Source organism: Penicillium canescens (genome assembly GCF_028828765.1).
Source record: "Penicillium canescens strain IBT 15451 chromosome Unknown utg000010l_segment0_segment0, whole genome shotgun sequence".
NCBI lineage: Eukaryota > Fungi > Ascomycota > Eurotiomycetes > Eurotiales > Aspergillaceae > Penicillium > Penicillium canescens.
Genome location: NW_026703972.1, coordinates 319,747 through 338,738, shown reverse-complemented (window position 1 = coordinate 338,738; position 18,992 = coordinate 319,747). Strand labels below are relative to the sequence as shown.

General features: G+C 48.2%; 3 protein-coding genes across 3 annotated transcripts; 1 reads left to right on the top strand and 2 right to left on the bottom strand.

The window, feature by feature from the left end:
* Positions 1–9,723: 9,723 nt before the first annotated feature.
* Positions 9,724–10,410, bottom strand: N7446_012158 (uncharacterized protein; the record flags this gene model as incomplete). The annotated part of the gene is made up of 1 exon (XM_058520900.1): positions 9,724–10,410. One exon carries the CDS (start codon positions 10,408–10,410, stop codon positions 9,724–9,726), a length of 687 nt encoding a protein of 228 aa, XP_058366266.1.
* A 1,315-nt stretch (positions 10,411–11,725) lies between these two features.
* Positions 11,726–12,266, top strand: N7446_012157 (uncharacterized protein; the record flags this gene model as incomplete). The annotated part of the gene is made up of 2 exons (XM_058520899.1): positions 11,726–12,011; positions 12,064–12,266. 2 exons carry the CDS (start codon positions 11,726–11,728, stop codon positions 12,264–12,266), a joined length of 489 nt encoding a protein of 162 aa, XP_058366265.1.
* Positions 12,267–13,369: 1,103 nt separating this feature from the next.
* Positions 13,370–13,894, bottom strand: N7446_012156 (uncharacterized protein; the record flags this gene model as incomplete). The annotated part of the gene is made up of 2 exons (XM_058520898.1): positions 13,370–13,608; positions 13,741–13,894. 2 exons carry the CDS (start codon positions 13,892–13,894, stop codon positions 13,370–13,372), a joined length of 393 nt encoding a protein of 130 aa, XP_058366264.1.
* Between the last annotated feature and the right edge of the window lie 5,098 nt (positions 13,895–18,992).

The following is an 18,992-nucleotide window of genomic DNA, read 5'->3' as shown; positions in this document are numbered from 1 at the left end:
ATGCAAATATTTGCGCAGAATGTGGCCAAATATATTGGCTACGACTGGCTGTAGTATAATGATCAAATCGTGCGCATTGTTAATAGGGGCAACTAGGATCTCGTTCCTAAAGAGACTTCCCTGTGTCATCTGCTCTATTTGTAAGTGTTTGTTGAGCCCACAATCTATTTCCTTTTGCGATTTCTGACTCCCAAACGAATGTGGAAAATGCGTTGTGATTGAATATATATATCTCCTGGACCGTTCATCACCAGTTAGCCAATAATATGAGGCACATTCACCAAACCATCAACACCACGAGATTCACACCAGCACCATCATTGAACGGACTGCTAACAGAGCCCCGAAAAATCTTTGGGTTCTAGGCAAAGTCAGACTGTGTTAATTGACTTTCATGGTGAAAGTGAGAATGAGTAACCACCTACGTCTGCTAGTCTATAGAATCCTCTAAAAATTGATGGACATGCTATTGCCCAGACACTCGACTATTCCCTACGATCAAGATGGTTGCCCTCAACAGCACGCCAGACCAGGAAGCAGAAGGAGAACAACAGTCTAGTGCGTTACCAATCGTTTGTGAAAAAGACAATTCGCAGGAAACTTCCGATGATGCACCAATGGTAAGTGTAAAGACTCAGCTTCGAATGCTCTTGCTGACCATTACAGCCCTCTACATCGGAACAGGAAGCAGAAACAAGACATGCCTTGGCGACTGAGCCCTTTCAACCTATTCTGAAGGTGCTAGCAGACCTCGAACGCGACGATCCCAGGTTTGCCTTTCCAGCAGGTCGAATTGTCGGACTCTATCGACGCCTATGGGAGTCGTGCGTGTCCAAACACATCGATGGCCAGAAGCTAGAGCAGAGCAATCGTATCTTGAAGGAGGCTAGCAGACACCTGACTAAAGAGAGGGACGGACTTCAGCTGCGCCACAACAAGCAGCTGTCTCGGCTGCGCTTCTTTGAGCAGGCACTGGAATCATCTCGGGGTCGACTGACTTGCATACTTGATTATTGGAACCACCCGTGCAGACTCAATCTACCAGGGTTCTTGGACAACGCAAGAGAAGGGTGAAGGGTTGCATATTCATGATTGTCCTAGGTCTTAGTTTTCCAACTTGGCAATAATGGACAACATTTTAATTGAGAGAGAATTACCGCATGGAAAGTAGCTTACATCTGGAATAGCATAGCCTTCGTGGAATGTTCTGCGAATAATCCCGCATGTTCTAGTGTCACGTTTATTAACCAAGTACATTATAAACAAAAAAACTATTGATCCAGTGACAATGTGGGCAGTGTAGCTAGCGGAGAAAGCGTCGATTAACTCGGCCGTCCCGTATTGTATCACGACAGCTACCCGAAGTAGATGTGGCCAGCTCTTACAGACCACCAAACCTTCTCCTCGGAGACCGCTTCAGCAATCTTTGCGGAGTGTTGGCGTCTTCCATTCTGCTTCGAATGGCCCTCTGGATGCAATCGTTCCTTGTTAGATCCAGGGATTTTGTCAAACTGAAGTATTTCAGTCTGGGATTGACCACAAGTGCATCAACAATCGAGGAATGCCCGCCCTTGACCGCCAACATCAATGGATCCTCAGAACATTGGTTCCTGAGGTTCACATCAATTCGATCATAGCGTAGCAGTGCCTGTACTATCTCCAGGTCACCGCCACGGGCAGCCATGCAGAGAGCAGTGTCGTGAGTTGCGATCGTGCTTTCATTGATGTTCAGACGTGTGTCTTGTTGCACTAAAAGTCGTACCAAATCGAGATGGCCATGTGCAACTGCTCGACAAATAGGCGGATCTATTAAATCCATTCCATTGATCTCCACACCCTCCATACTCAGTAGACAAGCAACCGTGTTCACGCGACCGTGATATGCAGCCACGGAGATTGGAGAGTGGCCTCCAACACAGATATTCAGACTGGTCCCTGGCACCGCAAGCAGCCGTCGTAGGAGCACGGTATCCAACCTGGCCGCGGCGTGGTAGAGAGATGTAGACAGCGTCTCGAATCTCCCGCGGCCTCCAACAAAATTGACGTTGATGTCTTTCTCGGCCAACAGCCTTTCGGTTATCTCGTCGCATGACGAGTAAGTAGACAGCCAAAGTGGCGTATTGCCATCTTTGTCTTTGCAGTTTACGTTGGCACGGGGGTGACTTAGGAGCAAATTGACCATTTCCAGGCGCTTGTTTCGAATGGCGAGGTGGAGCGGCGTATAACCATTGCGGTTCTGGATATCCAAACTCAGGCCCTTTTGTCCGAGAAGCCGTTTGACAACGCTACTGACCCATAGGCCACTGCTTGGTGAAGAGGTAGCTCAGCCTCTTGTGATGATTTGGTACCAAGAAACACCTTGGCCATCGGATCGTTTGAAAAAATCATTTCCATCACGGGTCTATTGAAGCGACATGCCCAGTCCCATGGCGAGTGGCCCGAATCGTCCTGTAGATCAGGGTCGCTGCCATTAGAAAGTAGCAGATGCACGAACCCTATTCGGCCTGCGAAGACTGCTAGGTGGAGCGCCGTTCGGCTGTGTTTGTGCTTGATGTCCACCTGGACGTTGGGTTGATTTAAGACACTTTTGACGGCGGAAAAGGTTCCGTAGTGGATAGCATACCACAGGGCGCTCTCCCGCGCTTGATTTTGAATGTTGATGTCTAGGTCTCGATGATTGAGCAAGAGTTCGCGCACAGCAGCGGAAGAGTATTTGAGCGCCCTCATTAAAGGAGTTTTGCCTCGGTAAAATGCATTGACGTTGGCGTTGTGCTGGAGCAAAGCCTGTGCAAGACCAATGTTGTCGTATTTGACGGCCAAGTGCAACAGATTGCTGTTCTGAAATTTGATGTTGTATTTCCAGATGCCGGGCTGCAGTTTAAAATCAAAGTCTTTGCATGATTTTGCGAAGGCAAATAATGCACTACCGTCCAAATACGACACAATCCACAGCAAAAGCTCGTTGGGCAGGTCTCTGATGTTTGGCTGTAATGTATTAGCTCATCGGTAAACTCCGTAAGAACGAATAGAACAGACCATGACGGGACAGCGGATTGAGCTAACGAAATGTAGATGGGGTTGAGGTGAGAGTTGTGAAAGTAGGATATGGGAGGCCTTTATATACTCACCTCAGCCAAATTCCACGGTCAGCTATGAGTGTAGTCTGTCACTCCGCTGAGAGGTGCGTAGCAATCACACGGCAGCATCAAAGCCTTGACAACAATGTTCAGGCGGAGTTGGAGAATCTGTGGGGTCTAGCTCCTGGGAACGCGAAAACTGTTCCTGGTAGTGTGTCAATGGCCTGGGAAACCAATCTATCTCTACGTACCCACATCTTGCATCTAGCGCCATAAGAATAAATCACAACCTATCATTCACTTCGAAATTCTATAGGCAACCCAGAATTTAACCCGGTATTTGTCGACTTTGCTGATCACCGCAGTAGTCAGTCTGTTCGCTAATGCGTGGTCACCGCGATGGATAGTCAAAAGTGCAGCTGATTGCAGCAGTGGTCTGGAATGATATCCCTTCATGCAGGCCACTGGTCGGCTGTATACGGCGCATACTGCGTGTGAATGCATTCTTCGACGTACCGACTATTTCAAGGAATTGTTCCATGCCAGCCATGCAGCCATGTAGGTAAGGAGCCCACGGCGATGGCATATAAAGCTGGCGAGGGAACGCCGCAGTGATGGCCCTACACCACCACAATCCGAAGCATTTTCTGCCTTTGACGACCACCTTAATAACTACCATGCTGCCTTGGAATCCGTTTCTTGTTTGTGAGATAGAGGTCAGCCCCAATGGCGGTCCTGGCTCCTGTTGCGGCATGACGAAAAAAGGCGAGCCGTGCAAAAACTCGATCAAAGTTGAAGACACCAAGATCGGCCATCAAAAGTTGACCTCTCTCGCCAGAGAGCCATTTGACTTGTCATCGTTGCAGTCCAAGCTCTGTGATGTCGCCAGAGACTTCCTCTGCGCGAGATGGCACCGGCAACGGCAGGCCGACCAAGTTGGCCAGCAGTGGTATGAAGCCGCCGTCCGCAACCAGGCGCGAGTACCACATGGCTCCAGAATGGCTTCTCCATCAGTCATTGTACATCGGGGCCAGCGTCAGACATCGTCAGCCTCCAGGCGACGCCCTGCATCAGACAACACCCGGTCATCACCACCACCGGTGCCCCTGTCAACCAACCACGAGCCAGTGCAGCTATTCAATCCATTTGTGACTTCTGCAACGCTGCGGACGAACAATGTTCCATGGCGCGTTTCGCCGACCCGACCAGCTATCCTCTCATTGGCAACTAATATCCGGGCGGGTGTCCAAGACTTGACGCTGCAGAGTCTCAGGCCGAGCCAAGCGGTCGACAGCATCCGCGTCGACAGCATCTACTGTGTATTCTGCCAGACCGAGGATGAAGACCATGCGGACGAGAGCGTGATCTTGCACTGCGGTCAGTGCACATCGCTCTGTCATCTGTCGTGCGCCGAAGAATGGCTGGAAAAGCGAGATACAGGGTTTGGCACGTCATGCTGTGTGTGGTAAGTGTGAACGACCTTATTTCTGAGACGACCAAGACACTGATGACCGCAGCCGAAACGAAGGAGCCCTAGATGCCATCATTCGCCCCTTACGAATCCCCTCGTCGGATGCCGAGACATATTCCGTCCACACGGCAAGCGATCCATCTCCCACTGGTGGGCCCCGTCGCTCAGCCAGACTAGCAGGAACTCATCTACCGCGACAACCTTCCACCGCTGCACCGCTTCGCCGATCGGCACGACTCAATTCCACTCAGCGTAGGTGATCACAGGTTACAGCCGAGTTTGACGGAAAATGCGAAAAGCGAGTGAATCACACGTGAGTGCACGTGACCGACACTCGGCATCGTGATCAGCAACTGTGGTTGTAGCATTGATATAGATTTTTGGAGCAAGCTTAGCAAGAAATGAGATCCTGATTGTAAAAATCCAGAGTACAAGGCGACAGTTCATTTTTGCAAGTGCTGGGCACCACTTGACCTTAGCCAAAAGATACTGGCTGCTTCACTTAATTTGACAATAACATAGCGCTAAATGTGCTAGTAGATTCAGTTTCTTCTTTCATCATACCTAACGGCGTGACCAGAGAACACACCGATTCATCTCAGGGGAGCCGTGTCACAAAAGGCGGAGATTATTGGCAGAAAATCGCAACTAGCGTGCTTAGGGCTCCGAAAGGAATATGATCATTCATGAATATTCATGAATATTTGCGAATATGAATAATATGAATTGCATAATATGAATATGAATAAGAGACTTATTCATATTGCATTATTCATGAATATTCATGAATGATCATATTTATTCATATACTGAGAGAGCATACATTACCGTTCATGTTGTTACGTCTCAATACAGGAACCCATTTTCATGTGCCTAAGACTCTATAACAAATGCGTTCACCATCTCTAAGATATTACATTCCCATAAATCTTAATATTATCACAATCACTTTTTTGGAACGCTATTTTTGATACTGTCCCTTCAGTAGCATAAGCCACCGCATAGTCTCCGCATTTAGACAGTGTCTCCTGAGCCCCAATACATCCCTGGCATTGCTGAACTCGCGTTCAATCCCTACCTCCGCTGATGGAATTGGCAGGTAATCTCGGGCTGCCTTTGCCATGAGTGGAAAGCTAAATACATTCGCCTTCCACCATTTGAGAACCCATTCCTCGTCTGCATCGTCAATCATATGGTGGGACCAACTCACCGGTGGCGCGTCTAGATATCTATCAATGTCTGAAAGAAGCGTCCGCTGTGATGGCTGTACTTTTCGCAGCGTCCTCCACATAGTCTCGGACATTTCCGGCGGGCGATCCACTACACACGACATGGACAACTCCTGCGGATACTCCCTCTTTAGGAACTCCCGCACTTGAGAGATGATCAGTCCCGCATCTTGCTCGCTCATCTGCGATCCAATCAAAGACGATTTAATACGCGGGTCTAGGACGGAAGCCACGTAGTAAAGAAGATTGGTGTCCATCTTCCTTGCAAACTTGTTCATCTTTTGGATTCCTCTTTCCACCGCATCCCGGATCTCGGTATCCACACCTTCAAAATCACCTTCGGCTTTTTGAACCTCGTCAAGGAGGTCGTCTAGACTCCAATAGATAGGCAAGCTCTCAACAATCGTGGGACAAGATTTTGATACGGAGTTGGTGTGATCCCAGAATGGCTTAAGAACCTTCGCTACTTGTTGAAGAATCGACCATTCGTTCTCGTTTAGTTGAAGGGCGTGAACTTCTGGATGCATCCGAACAAATTGTCCAAGTTCCTTCTGTAGCCGAAGGGCGTCCGCTATCATGATATAGGTTGAGTTCCATCGAGTGTCAACATCGTAGCCCACTTGCTTGGCTGGTGACACATCTTTCCAATTTTGGCGGCGCTGTGGACTGCGGGCAACCCATAGGGTCAGCAGCCGGATCTTCATGATTGCTCCCTTCGTGCTGTGGGCAGAGGTGAATGTTGGGCTACTTTGTGTGGCCATGTCGTCCAGTATAGCCTTCGCCTCTCGAGCTGAGCCGGCCCTCAGGGAAGCGAGTACGTCCCTGCAAATGAGATTTATGACGTGGGCAAGGCAAGGAATGAAGCTCTGCCGTCCACGAAACCGCATAAGAGGTCTGATGCGAAATTGGTCGTCTTTATCGTCATAGTTCTTGAGAAGCTCGGCGTGAAGACTGTCGCAGAGAGTTCCATTGTTGGCAGCATTATCCCCCGTAATTGTGAGGAGCTTTGGCGCGACGTCTAGTTCCTCAAGCATTCTAATCACAATTTCCGCAAGGTTCTCCCCAGAGTGCGGTCCACATATGTCAGTAAACTCCAGAAGCTCTTCCCGCTTCTCAAACTCGGGTGAGATCCAATGGCCAATGATGCCCATGATCGCTATCTGATTCTCCGATGTCCAAACATCAAGAGACAGCGCAAGCGTGCGACTACTACTGGCTAATTCTTCTTTCACGCAAGTCCGGTTTTTGCGAAATTCCTCCTTGATCCTGTTGAAGAGAGTGTCGGCCGTCTTGATGGGTAATATAGCCCCTGTCGCTTCAAAAAGTGCCCTAAATGCCGGATGCTCCACTACCGTAAACGGCTGTCTCGTTTGAACAACCCATTGTATCAGCATTTGTTCAAGGCCCGCCCTTTCTTTTGCAGGTGTCAAAAAACTGTCCAGGGTCGTTCCGATAGTTGACGATGACGTGATGTCTGATCCGGAACTGATGCGGTGCTTAGCCTGGAGATGGGCCAACAAATTCGAAGTGGAGCCATAGCGTGCCGAATCCCTGGATGACCAACTGCACTGCCTACAGACTAAGAGCCGATCCTTCTTTGGTGGCCCACCCTTTCGACGCCAGGTGTTGTCTAGCTCTGTGATCCAGAAATGCTCGAGGGTCCAGCTAGAATATGACTTGGCTTTTCGTCTCTTGTAAGGCGGTGGGCTACTCTGACTGCTAGTCAACCCTGATAGCGTGGGATCTAGCGGTGCGGGCGAAGACCTGGGAATGGGTAAGGACCGCACGGATGGGGACGCCTCTTCGCCTCCTGTAAACTCGGATGGTGCTGGCGAGCAGGGGCTCTCTATTTCACGAATATTTCCTTCCCATGGCTCAGGGAGTAGGGAGGGTGTGCCATTGTTCAGAGCATTGTAGTCGCGACGCGGAAGACCACGCGTCTTTCGCACAAATGGGTTAGGTGAGGATGCCATTCTGTATTTGCCCAGTGTTAGTAGTCCAAGTGGTACCTGGGAGCGAGGCGGGGCACACCTTTAGTATCACTCGACAATACTTGATAGCATGGCGGGTCGGAAATGAACGGTGAGAATGAAACAATGATGGGGAAACACTAGCTGTGCTTTCGCCTGATGCAATCCCAGTAAAGTGGAAAGTTGATAGGTCTTTTCTTTACACGCGGCGGTTTCTCGCTCGCGACTCTCATGGTAAACAATCTGTAACCTGCATGAGAAGTGAGTTAAGGTGGCATGATAAACGCGTTTTTACGTGCCAATAGTCATGGTTATAATAAATCTAAACTTTGGAGTAGATCGAGTGGGAACAAGAGAAGTTATGGTAGTCGATTTAACTAGAGCAGCAAAGATGTGGAAAGACGACTTGTAGATATATATAATTTCGCTCGACTTTCTGTAGCAACCGTTGGTCACCAAAACTAGACATTTACCTATAAAAAATCACGAAAAATAATGACGCAGAATACATAGAGCTTACCGAGCCCTACAATATAGGGTATATACTTCAGAACATGGATTGCATGGGAAATATTTTCTACTTATGCTTGACCGAGGCTGTGATCGCACTTGAAATACAAGTTGGCTAGTGGAAACGTGTATTTCTGTAATACAAAAACCGGGGAAACGGAAGATCCATTAATGCGCGCAAAATGCATGATATGAATAATATGAATGCGAATATGAATAATGCGCTTATTCGCGCGAATACGATATTCATTTATTCATATTCGCGGGGTGCGAATATGAATATGCCCTATATTCGCATTCATTTATTCCTTTCGGAGCCCTAAGCGTGCTGGCGTGAGACTGACAAACTCGTGTGCTTGTTAACTTACTCTGGGAATCAGTATGTGAACCCTGGGAATCTCAGAAGCATTTCTCGGAGCCATTTTTACCCTAGGAAATGCTGTTTAGCTCCTGGAGTTATTTCTAATCTCTAGGAAAGCGAGGTCTACCCCCGGCATCTTCACTTTACGTTCCTGACTGAATACGAAACTCGCTCTGGGAATACATTGGCTTGACCTGGGAGCTGTGGAGCCCCTGGGAGCTTACTTTAGGGTCCTAGGGTCACTATCTTGCCTTCCGAGATCGCCGACAGCCCTCACAAAAGCCTTCACCGGACCTGCGCACAATTCTGCGTCATTCGGTCACTCCTAGAGGGCCAAATTATAGCCCCAGGAATCAAAAAAATCGTCAACAGGAACGCCGCTTTGATTCCCCGAGGTGGGGATACCAGACCCCAGAAGCTACATCGGGTTTCCTGGGGGCTACGTGGCTCCTAGAAGCTGCTTCTTCGTTCTCAGAAATGTTTCAGGAGCCCCTGGGAGTAAGATAACTCCCAGGGTCAAGAGATGAGCTCCTAGCACTGATCGAATCGTCAATAGGAGCGTGACCGGTTTCGTGATAGTGATGGTGGATAGTCTTACAAGCTACGTACGACTTGCTGGGGCTATGGTATTTCCAGAGTCACCGTTTTGAAGTCTTTACGAACACCAAGTTTGATCGATGTTTACACAGAGCAAATCGTTGTTCGACAGCCCCGGAAAATGTGTCCGATGTCTTGGGAGTAACCCAGCTCCTGGAATCACCCTGAGCTCCCAGGGTCTGCTGCCTTTTTAAAACTTGCATCAGGTATTCTGGGGTTGGATTGGTCGCTGCATATACCATATTAGTGCACCTCGTGGAAGAACATTTGACCCGGACGTGACGTCGTGGGTGAAGAAATTCATAAATACATGCTTCCCATCCTACTCTTTCCACAATTAGGCTCCTCAGTGCCTCCTTCTGCCTTGAGAGGATGATAACCACTCTTTTTTGATGATGACGATACCCTCTAACCTTGAATACCATATTCATAGGAACTGCCTTAAGCAGTTCGGCTTTAGTGGATTCGATGCCTGACTTTCGATTGTAACTTACAATGTCATTCCCAATTATATGTTACTCTGAAAAGGGAACTTGAAAGCAAACTCAACCTCTCCCAAAATATTCCTCCCATTTCTGTCTAGCACCCTGCCATTGAATACCGCGTTCGCCTCCGGACCGTACATTCTCTTCCACAAAACAACCGAGCGACCTTCATTATGGGTATCCGACTTGAATTCCATCGCCGTATCATGCTCTGAAAATTTGATCGTGTGGGGTTCTCCCGAAGCGTCGATGTAGGGTAGGGTAGAGCCGGGCCGTATGTCTTGGTAAAGATCATCCCAATCGATCGCAAAAGAGGAAGATTTCACGGTACACATGTATTTCGACCGTTGAGTCTCCTTTTGAGGACGTCGATGTCTCAAGTATACGCCCGTACCCTTTAACCACTTCACGGGCATTCTCGTATCGGGATCTCTGTACATGGGTTTGCTCTCCACAGGCTGGACTAAGGCGTCAAATGGCTCTTCAGATGTCGCGAGCTTTGTTGGCGCTTCGTACGTGGGCTGGTTGGGGGTTATTGCCACGATCCAGATTTCAGGCGTATGTATGAGTCCGCCATTGGTCTCCACCTCCGCAATTCGACTGCCCCAGTACGTTGCCGGACGCTGGATTCTCTCCATTAAATCCAGAATATCGTTACCAAGAATTAAGACTTGCAGTCCCTTCTTGATCAGTGGCTCAAAGTAGACCATGAAAGGGTCCTACTCCCTGAGCGGATTCAGATATCTGCTGGCCTAGAGGAATTGTTCTGTGACTCCGAACAGGTGCGCTATCAAAGAGATTTCCGTGGCGGTGAGTCCACTCAACAAGGGTTCGGCTAGCTCGTAATACTCGCTCTCCGTCATAACCAACTCGAAGATAGACCCGATGACGTTACGATATCGTTGGGGTATTGGGAATCTGTATACCCATGCCTTTGGCTTCATGTCTGGATGCGGTGGGGCAATCGTGGCCAGGCTTGCAGAGAGTATGCGGTGTAGCAGTTTTGAGGGATGTTTGCATGAGCTAAGCCGATATGAACATCAAGTTCTTTCAGTTGATAGATGATGTGCAGGAAGTTTGTTAGGATATACAAAGGAGCGTACATGCTACTTATATTACGACGTCTAGCCCGCAATCTCGTAGTTGCCTTGACCAATACACGCTTGATGTTGTTCTTTGGCCCCGTAAGAGCTATTCCATTGGATGCGACGCGAGTGAGTCGCGCTAAGGCCTTGGCGGTGGGGCTAGTAAACAATTGCCGGACGTGTATTGGTTAAGACAATTTCGAGGTTTCGGGCTAGACGTACACACAGAACACCGACACTTCCTGGCTCAGGAGGGCTACAGCCTATCAGCCAGGATGGCGCCGCCCTTCCAAGGCTTCCAACACCCATGGGTTGGCGAGACCTGCTTGCAATCTAGTTCCGAAGCTGCGACTCCTGTTCCCATTTACGACAAAATGTAATTTATGGAATCGGCCGAACTGATCCTAGGGGCTGCCACGCTTTTTGTGAGGGGCCCCGCCAGGCGTTAGTCTTCAATATAATTACGAGGAATGTGAACAAGGCGCCATGTGGGTGCGATTGAAACAACGTAGTCAGCCTTGACAGTAGGCATTTGAGATCAAAATTCATGGAATTATCGGCTCCATGATACGTGGACCCGGAGTCTTCGTAAGGAAGGAGTTGAAGGATGCAGGGGGAAAATTCTCAATCCGGTAAACGGCTCCATTACTAGCAGCCAAGTGCGATAAACCCCAAGAAAAGTTGGATTCACCGCATTGCAGTCGGAAACCTTCAATTTGATTATAGGTTGCTTATGCCTGCGAAACCCAAACAGGGATTCAGGCCCCTAGCGGCTCTCCAAATAGGAATGGTCCAGCTTTCATGCCCTCCAAGCTAGCTCGGCAGCTAGGTCAGGGCAGTGACTTTTCCCTACGATTGATCTGTTGCTCTTGTGTTTAAAACAATCCCTTGCCCTCCTACTATTTGGACGTCCAAACTTTACCCATCCATGAATAACACAATGGACGCAAAGGTCGACTTTTCGGTTCCAACTTACGCCGACCAATATTATGGAGAGTTCCAAGCACTCTGCCCTAACGATAGAGAAGTGCTCTACAACCACTTTCTGGCGACTGCGAAACTGAGATTGGAAAACAAACCACATTGGTGGCCAAGCGCCGTTGATTGGAATTTTATTAATGACGAGGTTTTGGCTGCTGTGAAATCGAGACTGGAAGAGGAACCTAGGTGGTGGCCCACTAGCGTTGAATGGGGCTTCAAAGACGCCTCAGGTATGCAAGAATCCGGTCAGTCTTACGTCGTGCACTCTTTTTAACACTAATACTAATGTATGCCCAGAGAAATCCGAAGTCCTAGCATGCGTTATGAGAAACTACGACCACCAGGACCTTGCGAGAATACTCGACAAACTTAGCGGGGAGCTTTATACAACAAATTGTTTCACAATAGTCGACCGATTATTCGCAATTGGGAAGCCTCAACCTAACAAATCCCAAGAGATCTTGAGTACGGTCCAGAACAGAGAGATCGTTACCAGCTAGCTGATGACTCCTTGTTAGGGCCCCAAAACCGACCAATCGGCCCAAAGACTGCCCTGCGAGAGTCCCTGCCGATAAAAATATTTGCACTGCGGAATCAGCAATCCACGAGTCATAGCACGTTCCGTAGCGGTCGTCAGGGATATGTTGGCTTCCGGAAAAATACCGTAGCAAGAACTTACGCCACGCCCGTCGATGTTAGTAGCAAGGCTGCACTCGTAAACCCACTTTACGTGCGGGTGCTAGAGGTCGAATACCACTGCAGGGAGTTGCATACAACCCAACCCCAACTTGCAAATCTCAAGCACGGTTTCTCCATCGACATAGCTTCTTACTCCCAACAGGGCGATCTGTTGTATGTGATTCCTCGGTCCAAGTGATAAGAAAGGAAATTGAAAGACTAAACAATGCGCTAGGACAAGCAGGCAGTCGCTCCAAGCAAACCATGCGAATTCGGAACTGATTCTGGCAGATTCTCAAGGTAACAAGATACCTCTTGAGCCTGCCATTGGTATTTGCATTACCCGTGCTCCCGTGATTGGCGAGCTGTTTGTCGTCGAGCTCGAAGACCGTCAGAAAACTCAAGAAGCGTCATATTATATGTATGTTCAATCCCTGGGACGACAATATAACGCACAAACTAACCTGCAACATCAAAGGGCATATTCAATAACCATGGCCCAAATTTCCGAAAATGGGAAGTCCCTTATTTGCTTGTCGTCGGATTGGGACAAAGTCTCGAATACTATCATATCGATGGAAATCTTCAAGAGAAGCGCCCAAATTGGGAAGCAAAGCATAGCTACAGTACAAGCTATTACTACTCTCTCAACTGAACCTAAAGAACAAAATGCAGAATCGAATCACAACCTATGAATCAGCGTAAATCTATCAGAACACCCATCCAGTTTAACTCAATGCATTGCTGTCCACATCTCCGTCTAATTTACTCTCAGTACATATAATGTTCAGAAAGGAAATTACATCAGACACTGAAAACATAAGTAACAGGAAGCCAAAAATTCCATGCACCTACAAAGTAGTGAAGGGTATGCTTGGTACATCCCGAGAGTGATGTCACTTTGCCACTTGTTCTTCACGTTTCCTCAATCCGCGAAACAATCAGAAGAAGGTGCGGTCTGGGAGGTAGTCGACGATGACTCCGAGATTGATGACGAAGACCTCGGTGTCGTCAAAGCGGAGGACGCCTTGGTGGAGGATATCGTGTCAGTAGCAATACATCGGCTGCCATGCTTGAGTCCGTTGTCCAATGTACATGCCGACTTGTCGCCTTGGTAATTGAAGAAGCTGACCAGGCCAGTATGTTCCACCTCAATCCATGCAACTGACGAATTTTTTTCGTGCCACAAGCCCCCACGCCACTCACAGGGTAACCTTGAGGGGTGCCGGTCTTGACGCGCAAATCTACAACTTTGTTAGTACCTTTTTCTGATTTCCATCCCCGGCATTTGCTTACTTGAACAGTCATCCCCGTCAAGTTTGCTAAAGAATTCCGAAGATCCCGTGCAGCCATGGTTGTCATAGGACCATATCGCGCATTGACCATCAATATCAATGATCTCAAGGGTGCCGGCGAGAGATCCGCTTGCATAGGCACTAGCGAGGATCATGATGATGGAGAAATGCATTTTCCTTGTTTTCTGAGGAATTATAGGAGCTTAAAATTCGAAAATATCTTGTGTGCTGCGTCTCGTGTCCTGTATTTCTCACCCGATTGATTTAGTGTTATGTCTAGTCAAGCAAAACGAGGAAGGATAACAGAGGCTTTTATAGAATTATCCTGAGATTTCTGAGAGGCTTCAGGTTGCCTGTAGGTGGCAACTATTGAATTAAAAATGTCAGTCTTCTGGGCAAACTTGAGGTGCATCGGAGATTATTACTTTAGTACAGTTGCTTATTGAGGCTGACCATGCAGTCAAGAGGGCATTGTATTAGTTTATGCCAACTAAGGCAACGTCGGCTTCACCAATATTCCTCGGCATATTATGGCTAGAACATGCGGGCAAACTTCCAGAACTGATGAGCTCCTGAATTCTGAGGTAATATCTTCAACGTCTCACCAGCTCACACCTCATAGGGCCTCTGAAGACCAACGGCTGCTTGTAAAGTCTTATTCCGTCCCGTGGGCAGAGAAGTGGTGGGTTGAGTATACATGATGGACTCTTGTCGCGTAGCAGGCCATTTTCGAAGTGATGTGCCGCGTCTACGATAACGCGGGGCGCGAAATGCACAACCATAGATTTCGACCTTGGTCTTTGTCCATTCTGATAGATCTATGCTATTCATAACCGAGGACCCATGTATCCAATTACGAGGCGTATCAGGCCGCGTGTGTGGTCGGCGGTCTTGTTCCGGAAGTAGGCCCAGCCTTGGTCCCCACAACACGCTGTGTTGAACGATCCAATTCATGTTTCTGAGGCACTACAACACGGTGCGGGTGAGTTGCCTCTGGCTTTTTGTTAGCCTTTTCGTCTCTTCAACCCAACAGTCCGCTGCATACTGTATGTTGCGGCCGGCAGCCGCACTTTGTCGAGGCCATGAAACACATACTGATACAACAGAATGCCCTTGAACTTTACTCCTGTGCTTCCAAGTAGCATCCTGCATCACTAAAATGAAATAGAACCCGCCGAAAAGCACATGGATAGCAGAAAGCATATTCATATTTTATACTTTGGGAGACATGGAACATCCTCTCCCACCATTAATATATAGCCTATGATCCTTTAGCTTGGTCACGGGCTCTCGCGACCCTGACCTTTGGCTTTTTCGAAGTGTCTAAAGGCCATGTCCTCTCAATCCACCACAACCATGGATGGTGAATTCAAGCGCCTCAAAAATATCCAGATGAATGCGCTGGACGAGAACATCATGGCTTTCCTCGAAGCAACTCAGAAGTCGGTCCAATCCCGGGGCATATGCAACCCAAGGGGCCCTTTCAAGAGGTCTCTGATTCATTACGCCGCTATGGGGGACTGTACTGAGCTTCTTTTACGACTTCTGGATATTGGTGCGCCAATTGACGATCGAGATCAAAACAAACGTACCCCTCTCTCCTGGGCTGCTGAGTATGGCTCTTACAACGCAACGAGAATTCTGGTGGAAAACGGAGCCCAAGTCAATGCTCTCGACGATATGTACGGGACACCATTGTCGTGGCTGGAACACGCCGGGCATCCTGATTGCAAAGGCCTCCCAGTTACCAAAGCATATCTCAAAAAGAATGGGGCAACCATGAAAGGTGCCAAACGGGCCTGGATTTTGCAAAAGCTTGGGCTTCTCTGAGTGTCGTGTCTACGGGGGAATCTTCCAGCACCTTCCCAACTTAGGTTTCTTCCATAGTTTGCCTGTTGTGTTTCTGAAGGCTGTGATTCTTCGTTACTAAAGGAGTCTCTGCATTCTTATCCCTTTTTCTTACACAGAGTTACGTCCCCAGACAAACATTTGTCAGCGGCAGTCACCTATAACTCATGTTCCTGTACTAGCCAAAACCTCTGTTAGTATCGAAATAGACAGTTGGATTCATCCCATCTTGCATGAACGTTTTGCTGATAACAATGCACTATTCGTTTGTTGTACAATCTTGCCCGAGTGCAGACGATACAGGATCACTGGGCCTCGCGTACGCTAACAACCTCATCTCGTAATGCCATACTTGGGTTGCTGTAAAATCTTACCACGATGCTAATTTGCCAGCAAAGGTAATAACAACAGGATATTAAAGCAAGAGGCTTGCTGCTGACAGAACCGCCGCACCATTAAAAGGAGGAATGACGTAGGAGTGGCAGAGACGTACATGGATTAGGCAACTCTGGAAACTCTTACCATTCTCCCATCTAGTGTCTTTATACTTGCACAAGCAATGGTCAACACGTTTTACCGGTAGTTCCATCAGCTTGATTGTTGGCGGCCTCAACAGGTTATCTTGCTCTCTTAATCCATCTGTACTGTACTAATATTGATACTCAGCTAAAACCTGAAATGGATAGCCAGAATTCGTCCAGCCAACGATCATTTTGATGACCAAAAGCTCCATACTTTGAACGGACGACAGTCTGACTACATTCGACCGCAGCAGCAAGACATATAATGGCACTTATATCATTTATTTGGAGATTAATAAGGAACGCTGATTATCCTTAAACTGATTTGTCACTTTCACTGTATTTTAGCACTGACAATATAATATAAAGCGTCCACTGATCTGTTTGAGATAGCCGCGTTTTGTCGCGTGTCAGAAGTAAGATGTAATTGAGAGCTCATGATATTATGTATTCTGCTTTCAAAGTTGTAACACTTGCTCGTTTTTGCATTAAGGTACTGCTACGTATTTTGATGAGCGCATGATGGAGAGAAGCGTCAGCTAATCGCCACCACATCTCTCTCAGAAAACGCAACAAGACTGGCAGTGCTAAAAGTGACAATTGTAACGTTGACTGTCTTGCATACTCGCTTTCCACAGGATCTGTTGATATGACGTTTTCCCCTTTCCATGGGCGCGGCTTATTATAAATCAGCGACAATGAATTTGTAATGCGAGTATCATTCTTGCAGGATAGGCAGGGTAAATTCCAACAAACAAACACCGGAGAAGAATGATGAGACACCCTGCTAGATCACTGTCATTCTGCCTGAGAATCTTCTTCGAACGCTATTGATGAGCCGCGTGACAGGCGGGGGCAGGAATGAGTCCTCATCGCCTTCATCCGCCATATCCTGGCCCAGGTCATCCGTAGGTGCGCTTTCCAGAATCACTGTGTCTGCCTCGCTGTTTTCGTCGTCCTCTGGGCGCTCGTCAATACTCGCTTCAGCTGGGCTCCACTCATCCTCGCTGATCGGTTCAGGCCTTTCTGCCTCTGTTTCGAACTCCTCCCATTCTTCGTTACTTGCCTTGTTACGTTCTACCCGGCTGATCAATTGCTTCCCTCTTTCAGATTCCTCCGAGTACGCATACATCACTAGGTCTTGCATGGCCGACTCATCTAAATATTCCCCATGCGCATAGCAGATTTTTTGTGCAACTGTGAAAAGTCGCTCTGTGCCAGCACCTGTAGCCGGAATGGAGAGTAGATCTCGAGCCAGTCGAGTGAGAACAGGCCATTTGTGTTGATGGTCTTTCCAGTAAGCGCATGGCGAGATATTGACAACTCCTGTTGTGTGTCAGTAGTCAACAGAAAACATAGTGAGTAGTTATTCAGACCTTCGCGGAGATATTGATCAACTTCATCTTGCCCACTCCTTGAACTACCAGCCAGACCAGCTAGTGGATGCAGAAGCCGGTCGAGCCCCAGAAGCTGCGGAGAGCAAGACAGTCCATTCACACATGACAAGGTTGTGGGCATTTGCGGCCGATACTGTAGGTGAAAGATCCTGAGATATTCAATGTAGCGCTCGGAATGGCCCAAGCCTTGCCATGACGAGGCGCCATCGAATGCGGACACTTTATATTGGGGCGCAACAAAAGTTCCAGTGCCATACATGACCCCAAAGTCTTGAAATGTCTTTTCGTAGACTTCTCCAAGTTCCATCTTCATGACAAGCGACGCCTCAAGTAGTGTTCGCTTCCATGGAGCTGATTTTCTTCTCAATATTTCAGCTGACTGGTCGATATGCGTCATTAGTATCTTGAACACGAAACAGACTTTGTGGACTGTCGCCTCTTTCGAGGCCAGGAGGGCTGTAGTGAACTGGATGAATGGCATTGTTAGCTGTAGGACGTAGTCAACCTTGCGCCAGTCCATATTCGTCAATTTGTATCGTAAATTCCCCCTTTCCTGGCAGTACTGGTCGATAAATCTTCGCAATCTGCTGGCTCGCTTCAACATCAAAAACACCGAATTCCAGCGGGCGTTTGCATCGTCCAACGGCAAGAGTCGAATCCCTGGGGGCTGAAGACACAAGAATTCATCGCGCTTCCCGCGGGTCTCGTTGACAAACTTTGCAAACGATCGAATCTGCAAGACACAAGGGTCAGAGCTGTTTCTCGTCAGGAGGACGGAGGACATTCGCCTTTTCCAAAACAAACATTATTTCTTCGCCACCTGAAGGTTCAGTCCAACCATTGGCGTGTGATATTGCTCGCACATTCTCAACCCTTTCCCTTTCTGGGGAGCTTGTGATGTTTTCGATATACCGCCGAAGACAGAGCTGGATGGCCTGCACTGTGCCAGGAAGCCCAACAAAGCACTGCAGACGGCTGATACCACCAGAGGAAATCAACTTCTCTTGTAATGACAGCACCAGATTCTCGTCGACCCTATAGTCAATTGTCACGCTGAATATCCGACCAAGCAGCCCTTTGTTCCCGATCAGTGCAAGTATTTGATCACCCGGGTCAGTCCCTGTCTCGGGCCTGCAGAGTAGCTCGAATCCAAGCAGCACCTCTCGGTAGCTCCACTCTTTATCAAAGTAATACGCAGTAATAGCCATGAAGTCCCGTCCGAGTGGACTCTTCCAACAGCACAAGGCAATCGAAACTTTGGAGTCCCCGGGCAGATCCTGCAGTTGTGGCTCTTGGTAGGTAGTTGCCACATCGTGCATATGCTGGCGGAGTTGTTTTGACGAGGGAAGCTCCAAAACTTGAGGTCCGGCATAGACCAGCTTCAACAATTCCCTGAATGTGGGTTCTTCCGTGAGCCCAAATGGAAGATTTGCGGATGTAATTGTCCGCAGAAGCTGTTCTTTGAGCTGCGCCTTGGTGAATCTGCT